General features: G+C 58.3%; 1 protein-coding gene across 5 annotated transcripts in view; it reads left to right on the top strand.

The window, feature by feature from the left end:
- The window catches only part of GRM4 (glutamate metabotropic receptor 4), a 115,640-nt gene that overhangs the window by 89,175 nt on the left and 11,877 nt on the right, over window positions 1-14,588 (top strand). For all 5 annotated transcript variants that reach the window (XM_060615230.3, XM_078446834.2, XM_060615225.3 and 2 more), the window contains 3 exons: window positions 8,263-8,463; window positions 8,694-8,830; window positions 12,120-13,055. In XM_060615230.3, the coding sequence (XP_060471213.1) occupies window positions 8,263-8,463; window positions 8,694-8,830; window positions 12,120-13,055 (1,274 nt within the window). The remainder of the gene's footprint in view (window positions 1-8,262; window positions 8,464-8,693; window positions 8,831-12,119; window positions 13,056-14,588) is intronic.

Below are 14,588 nucleotides of genomic sequence, written 5' to 3'. Positions count from 1 at the left end.
TGAGGCACAGAGAGGCTAAAGACTTGCCCAAAGTCACAAGATCATGAGTAGCAGAGGCTGGGATTTGAACCTGGCTGGTCTAGCTCCACAAATATCCCGCCTCAGAGCAGCTGATGTCCTAGCCCCGGGGCCTTCCTGGCTATTCCAAGCCTGGCTTTGAAGGATCTTCCTATTCGCACGTTCCCAAAGGAACCCAAGAAAGCCTCCTTCCTAGGGGAAGGAGGGAAGACCAACATTTGGGATTACCCATTATCTCCAGTGGGTGCCAGCCCGTGCCACCCATTAGAGCAATTCGTCTTTACTCAAGCCATCAGCCACTTGGTGGCCGGAGGGCTCCCTGCCACCCCCCGGCCCCCAGTGCCGCTTCTCACTGGTTCCAGCGGCTTTCACGGAGGCTGATTGCATGCCACCCCCGTGCTGGGCTCTGTAAGGGGCACTGGCCTGCCCGGGGAGCTCCCACTGCAGCTGGGAGACAATACAGCTTTTCAGACAAGGTGACGGTGGATAGGATAGCCTCAGCAGTCAGTGCCACGGGTCTCCAGGGAGGGCCGAACCGTGAGCCTGGAGAGAGCAGACTCAGGAAGTCACTTGGAAGGAAATGGAAAGTTCTGGGGGATCAGGGAGGTTGCACTTTTAAATCATGAGGTCAGACGTTCTTGCAGAGAAGGTGATGCTTGAGCCAAGACCCAAAGGTAGTGAGAGAGCCAGCTGTGTGGAGACCCGGGAACGAGCTTGCCAGGTGGAGGGCACAGTGCGTGCAAAGGTCTGGAGGCAGGCTCACACCTGGCAGGCCCGGGGAGCAGTGAGGAGGGCCCAATGGTTGAAGCGGAGAGTATTAACAGGAAGGAGGTGAGGTTAGAGACGCGGGGCTGGCTGGCCCATCCCAGTCGGCCTTGTAGGCAGTTTGTCGGGATTTAGTCTTTTATGCAGAATGAGACAAAGCCATTGCGGGGTTTGAAAAGAGGATTGATGTGATCCGATTCCTGTTCTCACAAGCTCACTCTGCGGCCTGGAGAGGAGGTGGGGTGAGGGTAGAGTGGGAGACCAGTTCAGAGGCCGGTGCTGTAGCCTGGGCAGGAGGTAATGGGGCCTGGAGCAGGTGGTGGCCCTGGCGGTGGGAAGGGGTCAGATTTCTTTGTCCGTTTGGCAGAGTGGCCATGGAGTTCACTGAAGGATTCGAGGTGAGAGAAAGAGGACAGTAATTCAAGGGTGGCTGCATGGTTCTTGGGCGTGCACGAGATGGGTGGAGGAAGGTTGGGCTGGGGGGGAGCCAGGAGCCCAGTTTAGGCCTGAGATGCCTGTTGGATGTGGGTGTAGAAGCCTGGCTGGCCGTGGGATTTGGGGAGTTGTCAGCACATGGATGGGGCTGGCTGGGGACACCAAGGGAGAGAGTGTCGTTGGGGTCCCTGCACTGAGCCCCGGACACTGAGATGTCAAGGGGTGGGGAGAGGAGCCGGCACAGGAGTGGAGACCAGAGCTCGGTCCCCATCATGCACTGTCACGCTGCATGTGAGATGGGACGGAGAACGGGTGAGGGGATTTGGCAGCGTGGGGAGACTCCTTGGAGAGATGGGTGCCAGACCAGGATTGGAGTTGATCAGGAAGACAAGGGAGAGAAATTGACGATGGTGGGTAGGAACAATGCTTTCGAGAAGTTCCATTGTACACAGAGAAAGAGGGATGCTAGCTGGGGGCGGGTTGTGTGGGTCAAGAGAGGGTTTTTGTTTGTTTAAATGGGGGGAATGACAGCATATCTCCACGCCGATGGGAAAGATCCACTGGAGGGAAAGCCAGGTTCTGCCGGAAAAGGAAGGAACATGACTGGGTGATGGGGGAAAGGAGGCGACTGTGTGGGGTGACTGTGTTTCCCGTCCCTGGAGCTGCCTCCCCTTTGCCCCCAGGTCCCGTCCTACCCTGTCCAAGAGAGTTAAGCCCAGGCTCTCCTCCTGGGCAGAGGTGCACAGGCCTTAGAATCGGCAAGGGGCAGAGAACGGCCTTGCTTGCTCTTCTCCAGGTATTACTCTTGTCTAGTGGTCCTGGGTGCCGGGTGCCTTTCACAGACCAGGGGACCAGAACTCAGAGATGCTAAGCAACTCACCAGGACTGCAAGAGGCCGAACGGGGGAGGGGAGGTTCAGGCTGCTCCCATCTGGCCCCGACACACATATCCTGTTTCTCGAACTGGGGATCTGTGAACATCTGGAGACACGTGCTTGAAGTCAGACTCTCAGGGACCTAGGAGTTCCAGGACGAGACTTGAACTTTGCTTTTTCATGCAGCGGCCATCCAGAAGGTATCTTTACCAATTTCAGAGACAGAGCTTCTCCGCTGCTGTGGTCATCTGCAATTGGAAGTCTCTGTCATAGCTGGGACCACCAACTTCCAATGTCAATATTTTTATCCTGGGGTCATATTCTTGCGGGTCCGCAAGAATCGTTTACCTTCGAAAGGGGCCTGCAGCTGGGCTGTACCACCACAGAGCCAGAGAGAACACCTGGGAGACAGGAGTCCACCTCGACTGGCCAGGTCACCTTATCTCGTGCCACTGAGGTGGTGATCCCCATCTGCCCCAACCGGTAATCCCGGAGACACCTGAGGTGGTTCCCTGGGACGGAGAGGGGAGAGTGGATGCTGGGTTTGGGGAAACAGGCTGAGGGACAGAGGGGACCAGGATGAATTAGAGATACCTCAGACTGGAAAGCAGGTGTCTTGATGGAGGGCAGGGCTCAGCAGGAACCAGGGTATGAGGCTGAAGAATAGGAATGGGATCCTGGACAAGGGACAGTCTGTCATGTGATTTTGGGGCACGGCGGGCAGGACTGGGGAGCGTGGAGCCCAGCCTCAGGAGCAGGACTCAGGGGACCCTCAGAGAAACCTGTGTGTTTCAGGGAAGTGACAGGGAGAATGCCTCAACCACAGGCGGTCAGGAAAGAGGGGGATGGCCAGAAAGCACAGTGTGGCAGCTTTGTCCCCCCATCTGCGTATCAGCGGGCGGGCTGACCTGGGCCCCTGTCTGCCTGGGGTGGGCACCCCACGCTTATCTCAACTGGAGGGAAGGAAAGACAGCCTGTGCCAGGCTGTAGGCAGGACAGAAGGGGTGCCCAGGCTTGGGGAGAGGCCCCTGGCTGTGGGATGCTGCCCGGGGGAGGAGGGCCCAGGAGGACAGGAAACAGGTTTACAAAGCCCTTCTGTATATAAGGTATGATGCTGTGTGTTATGTCTGTGCCCCCTTCATCCTCCCGCTGGCCCCTCAAGGTCAGTATGAGTACCTCGAATTTATATTTGAGGAATGGAGATCTTACTTGACCTAGGTCATAGAGTTGGTCCATGGCGGAGCCAGGAGACAGGCCCCGCTGGGCGGATCCTGGGACCCTCTTACGCTTCTCCCTGGAAGTCTGCCCAAGGGATGAACACTGGTGTGTATGTTTGCATATTTGTATGTAAATTCAGGCTTCTACGTGTAGATGTGTGTGTTGTGCCCACGCACCTTGCTGGATTACACGTGGCTGTGACTGTGGACGTGCCAGCCCCTCCCCCCCCAGTCCCCTCGGTGCTCCCCCACCCTGTCTCTGCCAGTGGAGTTAATTAATGCCCCTGGGAGCAGCCCTTGGACCAAGATTGGCAGGAGCTAGAGTGTTTGTCTCCTCAGATGGGCAACACTGTGTCTGTGACGCAGTGTCCCGGCGGTCCCCAGCGGGGTTGAGCCCACCCGGTATCAGCTGCCTCCCTTCCCCATTTCTGGTTCCTACCCCCCTGCTGGTGCTTCCGGGTGTCACCTCCCAAAGAAAACACTTGCGGGCTTCTTGGCCCAACAGTAGGTGAATCTGTTGGTGACTCTGGATGAGTGCCATGCGATATATATGTTACCTGTGCTTATATGTGTTTGAACACGGGTGTGTGTATACACCTTGTGTATCAATGCATGCAGGTGCATGCATAGACGTGTACATGCGCGAGTATACACGTAATTGATTTTGTATTCCTTTACGTGAGGGAGCTGCTTCAAGAATGCGTGGCACGCCAGCGAGGGAGGAACTCAGGAGGGTTGCAGTTAGGTGGGGTGAGTTGTGGGGAGGTGATGGGGGAGATGAGGAGGAACTCTGATTATTTCAACCTTGAAAACTCATTTCAATTACAATTTACAACCTGCAGACAAAGGCTGCAGTCACCGTAGTAACCATCGCTGCAGGGTTTTGACGGAGAAAATCCTCTCCCGATGCTTTCCCGGCTGGCTGTCACCCGTGGCAGAGCCAAACGCATCTCTGGCTCACTGTACCCGGGGACACAATTAGGACATCTTCAAACTGTTGCTGCTGTCATTGCCACCATGTGTCTGGGATTTGTCTCTTCCGATAGCTCTCAGAAATGTGTGTCATGCTTCCTTCCGGAACTGCCTGGGCCTGGGGGTCCCGCCCATCCATGAGGGGATTTCCTGACTCCCCTTTCTCTCCATGGCCACTACCTCCTCTAGCCCTGGAGACAGGGATCCTTGACCCCTGGGCCCCAGAGGGAGGGAAGGAGGCAGACCAGGGACTGGATGGAGGGAGAAGAAGGGGAGGCACTGTTCAGGGTGGAGGAAACCCCTATGGAGCTAGAGAGATCCAGGTTCAAATCCTAGCTCTGCCGCTTACCAGCCAGGCCAGTCCCCAGGTGTGTATGCCCATGTGCTAGTTGCCAGGATTTCTGTAAGATTCTGGATACATCGCTTGACCACTTGCAAGCCTCAGTTACGTCCTCTGTGAGGGGGCCAGTTCCGCCTGCCTCCCTCGGGGAAGAGAAAATGCCAGGCGTGTGAAGGCTCTCGGTGAGCACCAGCCATGCCGTAGGGTTATTTGCTGAGGAATCAGGAGGTGCGGGGAGCCGTGCTGGTTACGGGCACAGCGTCAAACATTCAGGACAGAGCACTTGTCCTTGTTTAACTTGTATGTATGATTCCTGTCCACCCCCCGCCCCCAGCACTGTGAGCCACTTAGGCTCTGTCATTGTTGCTTCCTGAGGAGCTCAGGAGAAGGGCCCTTGGGGTTCGAGAGGTGTCGTAGAGGATGCGCTCAAGGCCTGGTGTACCCTTGTGAATAAAGGTCCTTGCCGGACCTGTTTTCTCATCTGTAATTGGGGCTGGATTTGAGATAAAAGTCAAGGATGTGACGGAAGTGTGTGGAGAAGTCTCTGGAAGTGCATGGCTGGCCCTTTGACAACTCTGGGGTGGAGATTCTGGAGGGGCAGCACTGATGGGCTCCTGAGAGCCCACAGGACCCCAGACCCCTTCCCGCGGAAGCTTCCCCAGGCAGAGGCGGACTCTCCTGGGGAGGGTCTTCCCCAGTCTGGTGTCCGTGCAGGTGGCTCGTGATCCCGGCGAGAGCACTTGGTCCTGGACCCAAGAGGCCCAGGAATGGATACTTCATTCCTCCCCCCGCAATGAGGAGGGACCCCTGGAGGAGGAGAGAGGAGAGGCTGAGGGTAGCTCAGGTGGGGAGGTGCAGCCGGGGTCCCTCGGCCCAGTGTGTCCTTGACTTTGGGAGAGAGCTGCCTGCTCTCTGCAGCGGCCACAGCCTCCCCTCCATTGTGGTTAATAATTCAGTCTCTCACCCATAAGAAATGAGGGTGTGATGGGAGTGCGGGTTTGTTGAGTGGTGTTTTATGTTTTCCATTCCTCAGGCCGAGGGGAGCAGGACCTGGGGCTGGGTGGGGTCCAGGGCTGGGGCTTTCCATGCAACCCTGCCCCAGCCCCCTCCCTCTATTGCCCTTTCGGGACAGGATTGTCCCTTCTGCGTCTCTCCTGGTCTTCAGAACTTTGTGATCAGATGCTCGGACAAGAGGGCAGGCTGGTGAAGCTGGAGAATTTGTCTTTCGTGTTTATTCCCGTCTGTTTGTGCCTTGGCCTAGAAATAATGTCGTCTATTAGCAAAACTCTGCTGGCCCAGGAGCTCCGAGGCAGGGACGGACTTACACCTCTTTGTGTCCTCCGGTGTTTGGCAAACCTCTGTAGCACTTGGCAAAACACCAGGCCTCTCTTTAGGTCTTGTGAGTATTAGCCTGCTAATTCTCATAGGGACCCTGTCCTGACCCTCTGAGGTAAATACCATCATTATCCTCATTTTGCAGATGAGGGAACTGAAGTCTGAGAGCTAAGGTTCTAGCCCAGATGGTCTGGACTTCGAGTCCAGTCTCCTGCAAATGCAGGGCAGTGACAGCAGACAGTGAGGGCCTTAGCTGACCAGGAGAGAGCCAGGGAGGCAGCTTCGAGGTCCACCCTGCCCCCAGTCTCGAGGCCACACTGTAGGAGCTGTGGGCCTGTCAGGACTGAACAGTGTCCCCAGAGTCAACTGGGCATCTGCCCTCAAACTGTCCAGTCTGAGTACTGGTGACTCTTGATCTCTGACCCTGTGGTTGGGGTAACTGGAATCAGGTTCTGCCCTTGGTCACAGGGTCTTGGTGGCCGAGGCAGGGATATGAAATGTGCCACCAGCTCTGTGGGAGCCCTGGGCAGGTAGGGCACAGTGACCGTCTACTGGCTAAAAATGCAGGAACCCAAGGGGTTAGCTGGGGACTCCTGAGGCCTCAGGTCGAATGCAGTCTGGAATGGAGGGAGCAGGGGAGAGGGGCTGTAGCTGGGGACACTCATCTTATCATCAAGAGGCCTGGCCCACTGGCCATGTGACCTGGGCCTTTCCTCTCAAGGCCTCAGTTTTCTCATCTGTAAAATGACAGAATTGGAGCAGACGACCCCTTTGGTCCTGCCATTCCTAGCATTGGGATCCCATGATTTCTGTCATCCACTCAGCAGGTGGGGAGTATCAGCCCTGAGCTAGGCTGAGGATGGGGTGGGGTCCCAGCCACCTGGTCCGGCCAATTGAGGGGGCACAGAAGCACAGCCTGGTCATCCCCACATCCTGGTGGGGCAGCGACCGTCCTCCGGGTGGGAGGGGATTAGATGGTGGAGAGCCCACGGGGACAGCAGTGGGTTTCTCTGTACCCTGTGTCTGTCTCTGAGGTGTCTAAGGCGGAGGGATGGACGTGGAGACCCCTGGAGTTCCCAGGGGAGCAGGGCCCGGTGCTGCCCCAGCCCTACCTGGCCCCCGCACAATAGACATGGGAGGCCCAAGCTGTGGCCCGTGGGGCTAGGCTGGGGTGCGGCCACTTCTGCCACTGGGGAATCACCTCTGCAAGTGATGCCCATGGGAAGCCCGCTAGCAGGGAGGCAGGGGTGTATGTGGCAGGGGATGGGGGGCGTGGCTTGCGAGGGTTAATGTCTCTGTCCTGGTCTCCAGGGAGGAAGTCGCAGGCCGTGATGCGGGCAGGGGCTGTGGCCTCAGGAGCGGAATCCAGCCTTCTCTAGCATTCTGCCCGTCCTCTCCCTGCCTCCACTCTGCATCCTCCAGCCCCCTCCTCTCCCCTCCCTGCTTTCCTGTCCCCCTGATGCCGCTCTTAACAATCCGTCAGGCCGAGAGTGGTGCGCAGGCTTGGAGCTGGAGTAACTGAGTTCAGGTTCAGCACTTTGTGGCTCTGGGACGTTGCTGGGCTTTCCTGTGGGGACACACTGAAGCCTCAGGCAGCCAAGGAGCTTGCACAGGGCCCAGGGCCTAGGGGGTGAGGATGGGAGACTGGAGCCCTACGGCCACGGTGCCCTGGGGAGGGATGATGGTGACTTTTGGTGTCTGGGGCCACTGGAAGCCATCGAGGGGGCACCAGGTGGCCTGGGTCCCGAACCCTGAGGGATCTGTAGCCAGGCTCTCATGTTTTCTGGGCTTCAGTTTTCCCATCTGTATCCTGTGCCAGGGGCAGCGTCCCCTGGCTGGAGTGGCTGTCCATGGGTGAGCTGCCCTCACTGTCATAGCTTTTGTTCTGGCGATTCCCAGCTTGGGCGAGGGCCAGCTGCTGGAGTGATTAGTCTAGGCCAGGCTGGGGGATGTCAGGCAGGCTCCGCAGCCACAGGGAGACCCCCTGGCTGACTGCTTTCTGAGGGCGATCAGGACGTGCGGGCCTGTCCTGGCTGTCCTGGGGCGTCAGGGAGCACGGTCTGGCAGTACGGTGGTGAGGGCAGTGGACCCTCCCCTTCACTTTTTGGGATCGTCCCCCGGGTGCTTCCATAAGACCATCTCTTGGGTGACAGAGCAAGTGCTGGGCTAGGAGCCAGGAGGCCTAGGTGTGCAGGGAAGGGCTGCATCACCTCTGTTGGCCCCGGGGAGCCGCTCTGGTTCCCACCACATGGTCTGTGAGGATGGTGGGCCTCACGGACACCCCCACTCTGGCTGTCCCGTTGCAGACCGAGAGCGCATTGGGCAGGACTCGGCATATGAGCAGGAGGGGAAGGTGCAGTTTGTGATTGATGCTGTGTATGCCATGGGCCACGCGCTGCACGCCATGCACCGTGACCTGTGTCCGGGCCGCGTGGGGCTCTGCCCACGCATGGATCCCGTGGACGGCACCCAGCTGCTCAAGTACATCCGCAACGTCAACTTCTCAGGTGGGTGTCCTGGGACATGCAGCCAGGGGAAGGGCTCCCAGGGTTCTGTGGGGGTAGGAGAGTTGGGGGGGGTGTGTCTCCTCAGATGTTTCCAGGGGGTGTAACCTCTCAAGATGTTCCACACAGGGGCCTCCCCAGAGGTGTCTCTGCCCTAGGCTCGTGATCCTCCCTGCTTCTTAGTAAAAGCTCAGCCAAGACACTGAGTGTGTAACACTCCCTGGCCCCTACAGGCATCGCCGGGAACCCTGTGACCTTCAATGAGAATGGAGATGCCCCCGGGCGCTACGACATTTACCAGTACCAGTTGCGCAATGGCTCAGCTGAGTACAAGGTCATCGGCTCCTGGACCGACCACCTACACCTCAGAGTAAGCACCTGGCAAGGGCAGGGAGGGGCCCCAGGAGAGAAGAGCAGGGGGAGGCAGCCACTGTGGAGCCCCAACCAGTCCTGACCCCAGGGTTTGCTGCTGCCAAGTGGGGGGCTTCCTTCTGTGCCCCTTTCCAGGCCTCAGAGGGCCCTGAGTGCCACCCCAGCCTGAAGTGGAGGAACAGGACAGCTGGACTTCTGGTGGCTGGACCCCTGTCCTTTCCCTTGGCCTCGGGCCATCCTGCCTTCCACCTGCTGGCAGAGAAAGACCCCAGAGTGAAATGGCTCAAGGGCTGGGCTGCTGTGGGGAAGGGAGATGAGGAGGGGGAGGGCTGCATTGGGACAAAGGAGGACAGTGGCGTAAGGCAGAGGGCGCAGTCAGATGGGGTTTCTGGTGGTGGGTAGAAAGCTGTTTGAGAGCATTTCCTACGGCCATCATACTGCACTAGAGGGTCGTCATTTTTCTGGGTGTTATGGGCGGCTGGGGGTGGGGGTCTTCTGGGTCCTCCTAAATACATTTTCCCAGCTCGTGATTGTCCCAGGGATTTGGTGGCTTTCCCCGTCTGGCCTTCAGTGTACCTGGCTGAGAATGGAGCCATGTTTTTGGAGAGAGAGGACTTGTGGTTCATCCCCCAAGGAAATGCCTGTAGACTTGGCCCCTCCCTTGCAGGGTGAAGGGGTGAGACGTGCTCAGGGTGGGCACGGTGTGACAGCCAGATGGACCAGAGAGGCGCAGGAAGCCCATGTCTGGCCTCAGCTATCTTTGCACTAGACCCTGGGCAAGTTGCATCGTGCCTCTGCTGTCCCCTCTTGTAAGAATCTTCCAGCGATGAGCCCCTTGAGCTCCTCAAAGCACTTTCTGCCTGTGATTCCATTTAGCTCTGACAATCTTCTAAGCCAGAGGAAATATCTCTGGAAACCCAGCCTGAGGGATGTTCCAAAGGCCACACAGCAGGGCGGGGGGCAGAGCCCATTCCTACAGCAATGCTCCTTGGGTTGGTGAATGGAGACAGACAAAACAGGGCAGGTGGGGGCACTTGGCAAAGTGGGACAATACCCCAAATGGGGGCGTGTCTCATTTGGGTGCAGTGGGAGGAGCAGTGGGGGCCAGTGATTCAGTTCAGCGACAGCAGCTAATCCTTGCTGAGCACCTGCTGTGTACAGCTCCTGTTGTAAACCCGCGACCTGGCTGTGCGGATGGCAGCCCCGTGAGGCGGGTACTATTTTTATCCTATTCCACAGACGTGGTAAGTGAAGGCAGGGCCGCGGTGTGGGGGGTCCGTGGACTCGTCCCGGATGATACAGGGCCCCTCCACCAGCATGGAGTTGGGGCCAGGGTTGGGGGGGGGAAACGTTAGGGGGAAGGGGACCTCAACCGTCTCATCTTCCCCACTTTGTCCAGTGCTCAGTTTGGTCTGTGCTGTGGGGAAAGGAAAAGGAGGAAAAGACTCCACCCTGCCTGCCACTGTCTTCCCCCCCAGGGTCTGAAAGTGAAGCGGCCTCTCGTGGCCAGTGCCCGGACCTCACTTCTTCTGTGACAGAGTCCGCAGAGATTCCCTGGGCGCCCCCTGTGTGCCAGCTCCGTGCTGGGGGCTGGCTGTGCCGCAGGGAACAGACGCAAAGCCCATGGCACTGACGTTCTGGGGAGATTTAAGAATTTCATTATGACTCCCAGATGGAAGCCACAATAAGTAACAAAGGGCAAGGTGGCCTCATATTTGCTATCATTGGATCAGGTGGGGAAACAAAGGCTCCGAGAGGTTGAGGTGTTTGCTGCCGGGCTCATGACTGGCTAGCAATACACCTGTGGTCCCAGGATTCACCCGTGTTCACTGCTCTTTCCACTGGAGCCAGTTTTTTGGCACAGCCACTGTTGCCCTGTGTCCCCCTGCGGTCTCACAGCTTCAGTGCACAGGGGTTGTCCTGCCTCATTGTTCCTGCGGGACGGTGGCACTGGGTTGTTGCTGTGCTCTTGGGCTTTTAGGACCACGTGGCCCTGTCATGCCCGGAGCCACAGGACAAGCTGCTCCCCTGAGGTTTTCTTCTCGCCTCCCATGAGGCCGTCTTTGGATAAACCCCCCCTCCCCGACCTTTTCCTCAACTCTGAAACCCTCCCTTCGCCCGACCAACCAGTTAATCTTTCCCTGGGAGCGAGTACCCAGCCCAAAGGAGCACCTATCTGGCCAGGCGTGCTGCTCTCCAAGTGTGAACTCTTCCTAAGGGCCACTTTATTTGGAATAGAGGCTTTATTGTTTTTTTTTTTTTTTTTATTTTTTAGAGAACAAGAGAGAGTGCAAGTGGGCGAGAGGGACAGAGGGAGAGAGAGAGAGACAGATAATCTTAAGCAGGCTCCACACTCAGCACGGAGCCCGACGCGGGGCACGATCCCACAACCCTGGGATCTCCTTGATCCCACAACCCTGGGAGCTCTTCCATCATGACCTGAGCTGAAATCAAGTATTGGATGCTCAACTGTCTTAGCCACCCAGGCACCCCTGGAACAGATGCTTTGAATATGGCTCCCAAGTGTAGTCGACTCCCTCTGCTCAGGGCCTAGAGTTCTTCTGGGCCTCTCCCCTACTTTCCAGACTTTTGTAACCCTGAGTTCAGTAGGGTGTGCCAACACGCCTGTGGCTCCTTTGCTCACAGCAATTGTGTCTTCGGGGACATATGACAGTGGCTTGCACGAATTTAGAGCAAGATGTAAAGAAACGCTAACCCCTGGGCACATATTACATATCTTCTGGGAAAACTTCTGTTCATTGCTCTCTGCTGAACTCAGCTTCCTGAGCCGCCTGGAGGAGGCCCCTTGGGCTAAGCCATGAGGCAGCGCATCTCTCAGCATGCACATAAGTCACCTGTGGGGTCTGGTTAAAACTCAGGTCCTAAGACAGTAGGTCTGGGGTGGGCCAAAATGTCGCATTTCCAGCAAGCTCCTGGGTGATGCTGCTGCTGCTGGTCTGGGGACCAGCAAGGGCATAAGGGGCTGGGGGTCAGAACTCTTGAGCTCTCTCTGCTTCCCTGGGTGACTCTAGGTTGTCACTTCTGTTCTCTGGGCTCCGTGTCTCCATACGGTCCTTGAGAGTTTAGGATTCCCCACAGGTCAGCTATGTCTGAATCACGCGGTGGGGCTTATTTAAACCGAGCTGTTGGATCCGGTGGGTCCTGGTGGGGCTGGGCGGCTGCATTTTCCCCATTTAACTGGGTGATCGAGGCGTGGGGCCAGTGGGGTGGCCCGGGGCACCGGGCGGCATATCCTGAGGCCGGCTCCCCTGTGCTGTCGTTGGCAGATAGAGCGGATGCAGTGGCCGGGGAGTGGGCAGCAGCTGCCCCGCTCCATCTGCAGCCTGCCCTGCCAGCCGGGCGAGCGGAAGAAGACCGTGAAGGGCATGCCCTGCTGCTGGCACTGTGAGCCCTGCACGGGGTACCAGTACCAGGTGGATCGCTACACCTGTAAGACCTGTCCGTATGACATGCGGCCCACAGAGAACCGCACGGGCTGCCGACCCATCCCCATCATCAAGCTCGAGTGGGACTCGCCCTGGGCCGTGCTGCCCCTTTTCCTGGCCGTGGTGGGCATCGCTGCCACGCTCTTTGTGGTGGTCACCTTCGTGCGCTACAACGACACGCCCATCGTCAAGGCCTCGGGCCGCGAGCTGAGCTACGTGCTGCTGGCTGGCATCTTCCTGTGCTACGCCACCACCTTCCTCATGATTGCTGAGCCTGACCTGGGGACCTGCTCTCTGCGCCGAATCTTCCTGGGGCTGGGCATGAGCATCAGCTACGCGGCCCTGCTCACCAAGACCAACCGCATCTACCGCATCTTCGAGCAGGGCAAGCGGTCGGTCAGCGCCCCGCGCTTCATCAGCCCGGCCTCGCAGCTGGCCATCACCTTCAGCCTCATCTCGCTGCAGCTGCTTGGCATCTGCGTGTGGTTTGTGGTGGACCCCTCCCACTCGGTGGTGGACTTCCAGGACCAGCGGACGCTCGACCCCCGCTTCGCCAGGGGCGTGCTCAAGTGCGACATCTCGGACCTGTCGCTCATCTGCCTGCTGGGCTACAGCATGCTGCTCATGGTCACGTGCACCGTGTACGCCATCAAGACACGCGGTGTCCCGGAGACCTTCAACGAGGCCAAGCCCATTGGCTTCACCATGTACACCACCTGCATCGTCTGGCTCGCCTTCATCCCCATCTTCTTCGGCACCTCGCAGTCGGCAGACAAGGTGAGTGGCGGAGCCCCCCGGGGGTGGGGGGGTGCGGGTGGGTGAGAGGCCGTGAGCCCGGGGGCAGCCTCCGGGGGCTCCCCGGCCTCTCACCCTGCTCTGGAGATGCCTTCTTCCACTCCCCGCTGCCTTCTCTGTCTCCAGTCTGTTCTCCAGCCTCCAGGTTGTCTCTCCTGTCTCCCACCCTTTCTCTTCTCCTGCATCTCCTTCCCTCCTATCTCCTCTCCCTCCTGTCTTCCTCAGCTCTTTCCCTCTTTGCTCTCTCCCTCCCATCGCCTCCCTCTCTCCTCTCTGTCAGCCCTGGACGCTGACCCTCTGTCAGCCTTTATTCTCTTCTAGACTCTCCCTCACCTCTGTCCCTACCCAGCCCCATCTTCCCTGCCTTCCACTCCTCTCTTCCTTCTCCTCTGTCTGCCCCTCTTTCTGCCTTCACGGGATCCCCACGGATCCCTAGGTGAGGGAGGGAGGGATCAGGCACTCACTCCTTCTTTCCTGGTCCCCAAGCCTCCGATGCCCCGGGAGCCGGGGATGTCATCCCCTCCAACATCCAGAGCTGCAGAGAGGTTGTGTCCTGCTGGCTCTGTCATGCCATCCTGTGGGCCTGGACTCACCCCAGGACCCTGTGTACTTTGCCCACAACCCGGCCCCAGCACTGCCTGGCTTCTGTGGGGTTTTATCTTAAAGGATTGGGAGTCACTGAAGCCAGAGGCCAGAGACAGGGGGGATTGTGGGGACCGAGGACCCCAGCTCCTGGTCTGAGGTCCATGTCTGGGATCCTGGGCAAGCCAGCTGGCCTCTCTGCCTCAGTTTCTTCATCAGTAGATTGGGGCCATGATCCTTCTCTTGCGGTCCTTAAGGTGTTGTAAGTCACATGGCATGATGGGTGTGAAGGCAGTTTACCCACTGTGCGGGGGGGAGGCTGGGGCTGAGGAACCCGGAGGAGGGTGATGGGGACAGGGTCAGAAAGATGACAGGGCAGATGGCGGAGGACCTGGAGGCTGTGGGAAGGATGCTGGCTTCTACCGTCAGCGAGAAGGGAGCCACAGTGGGGTTCTGAGCGGTGAGGAATGGAACATAGTTCAGATTTAGAAGGATCCCTCCTGCTGCTGGGCAGAGCCCTGAGGAAGTGAGCCAGGAACGGGGCCAACGTGGGGGTAACTGCAGTGATCTCAACAAGGGGCTGCTGGCAGCAGGGGTGATGGGAAGCGGGGGCTCCCGCAGGTGGAGCTGGCTGGATTTTGGATGGACTGCATGTGGGGCAAGAAGTGCAGAGGAAAATCAAGGATGGCTCTGTAGTTTTCGGTGTGCGGATCATCGGAAGGAAGGGATGTCCAGCCCTAAGGTGGGGAATCTGACGGCAGAGGAGCCTGCTTGGGGGCAGAGATCGGGCAGTCCTTTGGATGTGCTAAGTTTGGGATGCCTGTTAGAGGGCCAAGTGCCTCCGTTGAGCCAAAAGTTGAATATGCTACAAGTCCGGGGTTCGGGGCTGAGGGCTGGGCTGGAGATGTAGCCGGGGGAGTCGTCAGCCCATGG

Source organism: Panthera onca, chromosome B2, assembly GCF_046562875.1.
Source record: "Panthera onca isolate mPanOnc1 chromosome B2, mPanOnc1 haplotype 2, whole genome shotgun sequence".
NCBI lineage: Eukaryota > Metazoa > Chordata > Mammalia > Carnivora > Felidae > Panthera > Panthera onca.
Note: the sequence above shows the minus strand (reverse complement) of the source record. Positions and strands in the feature narration are given on the sequence as shown.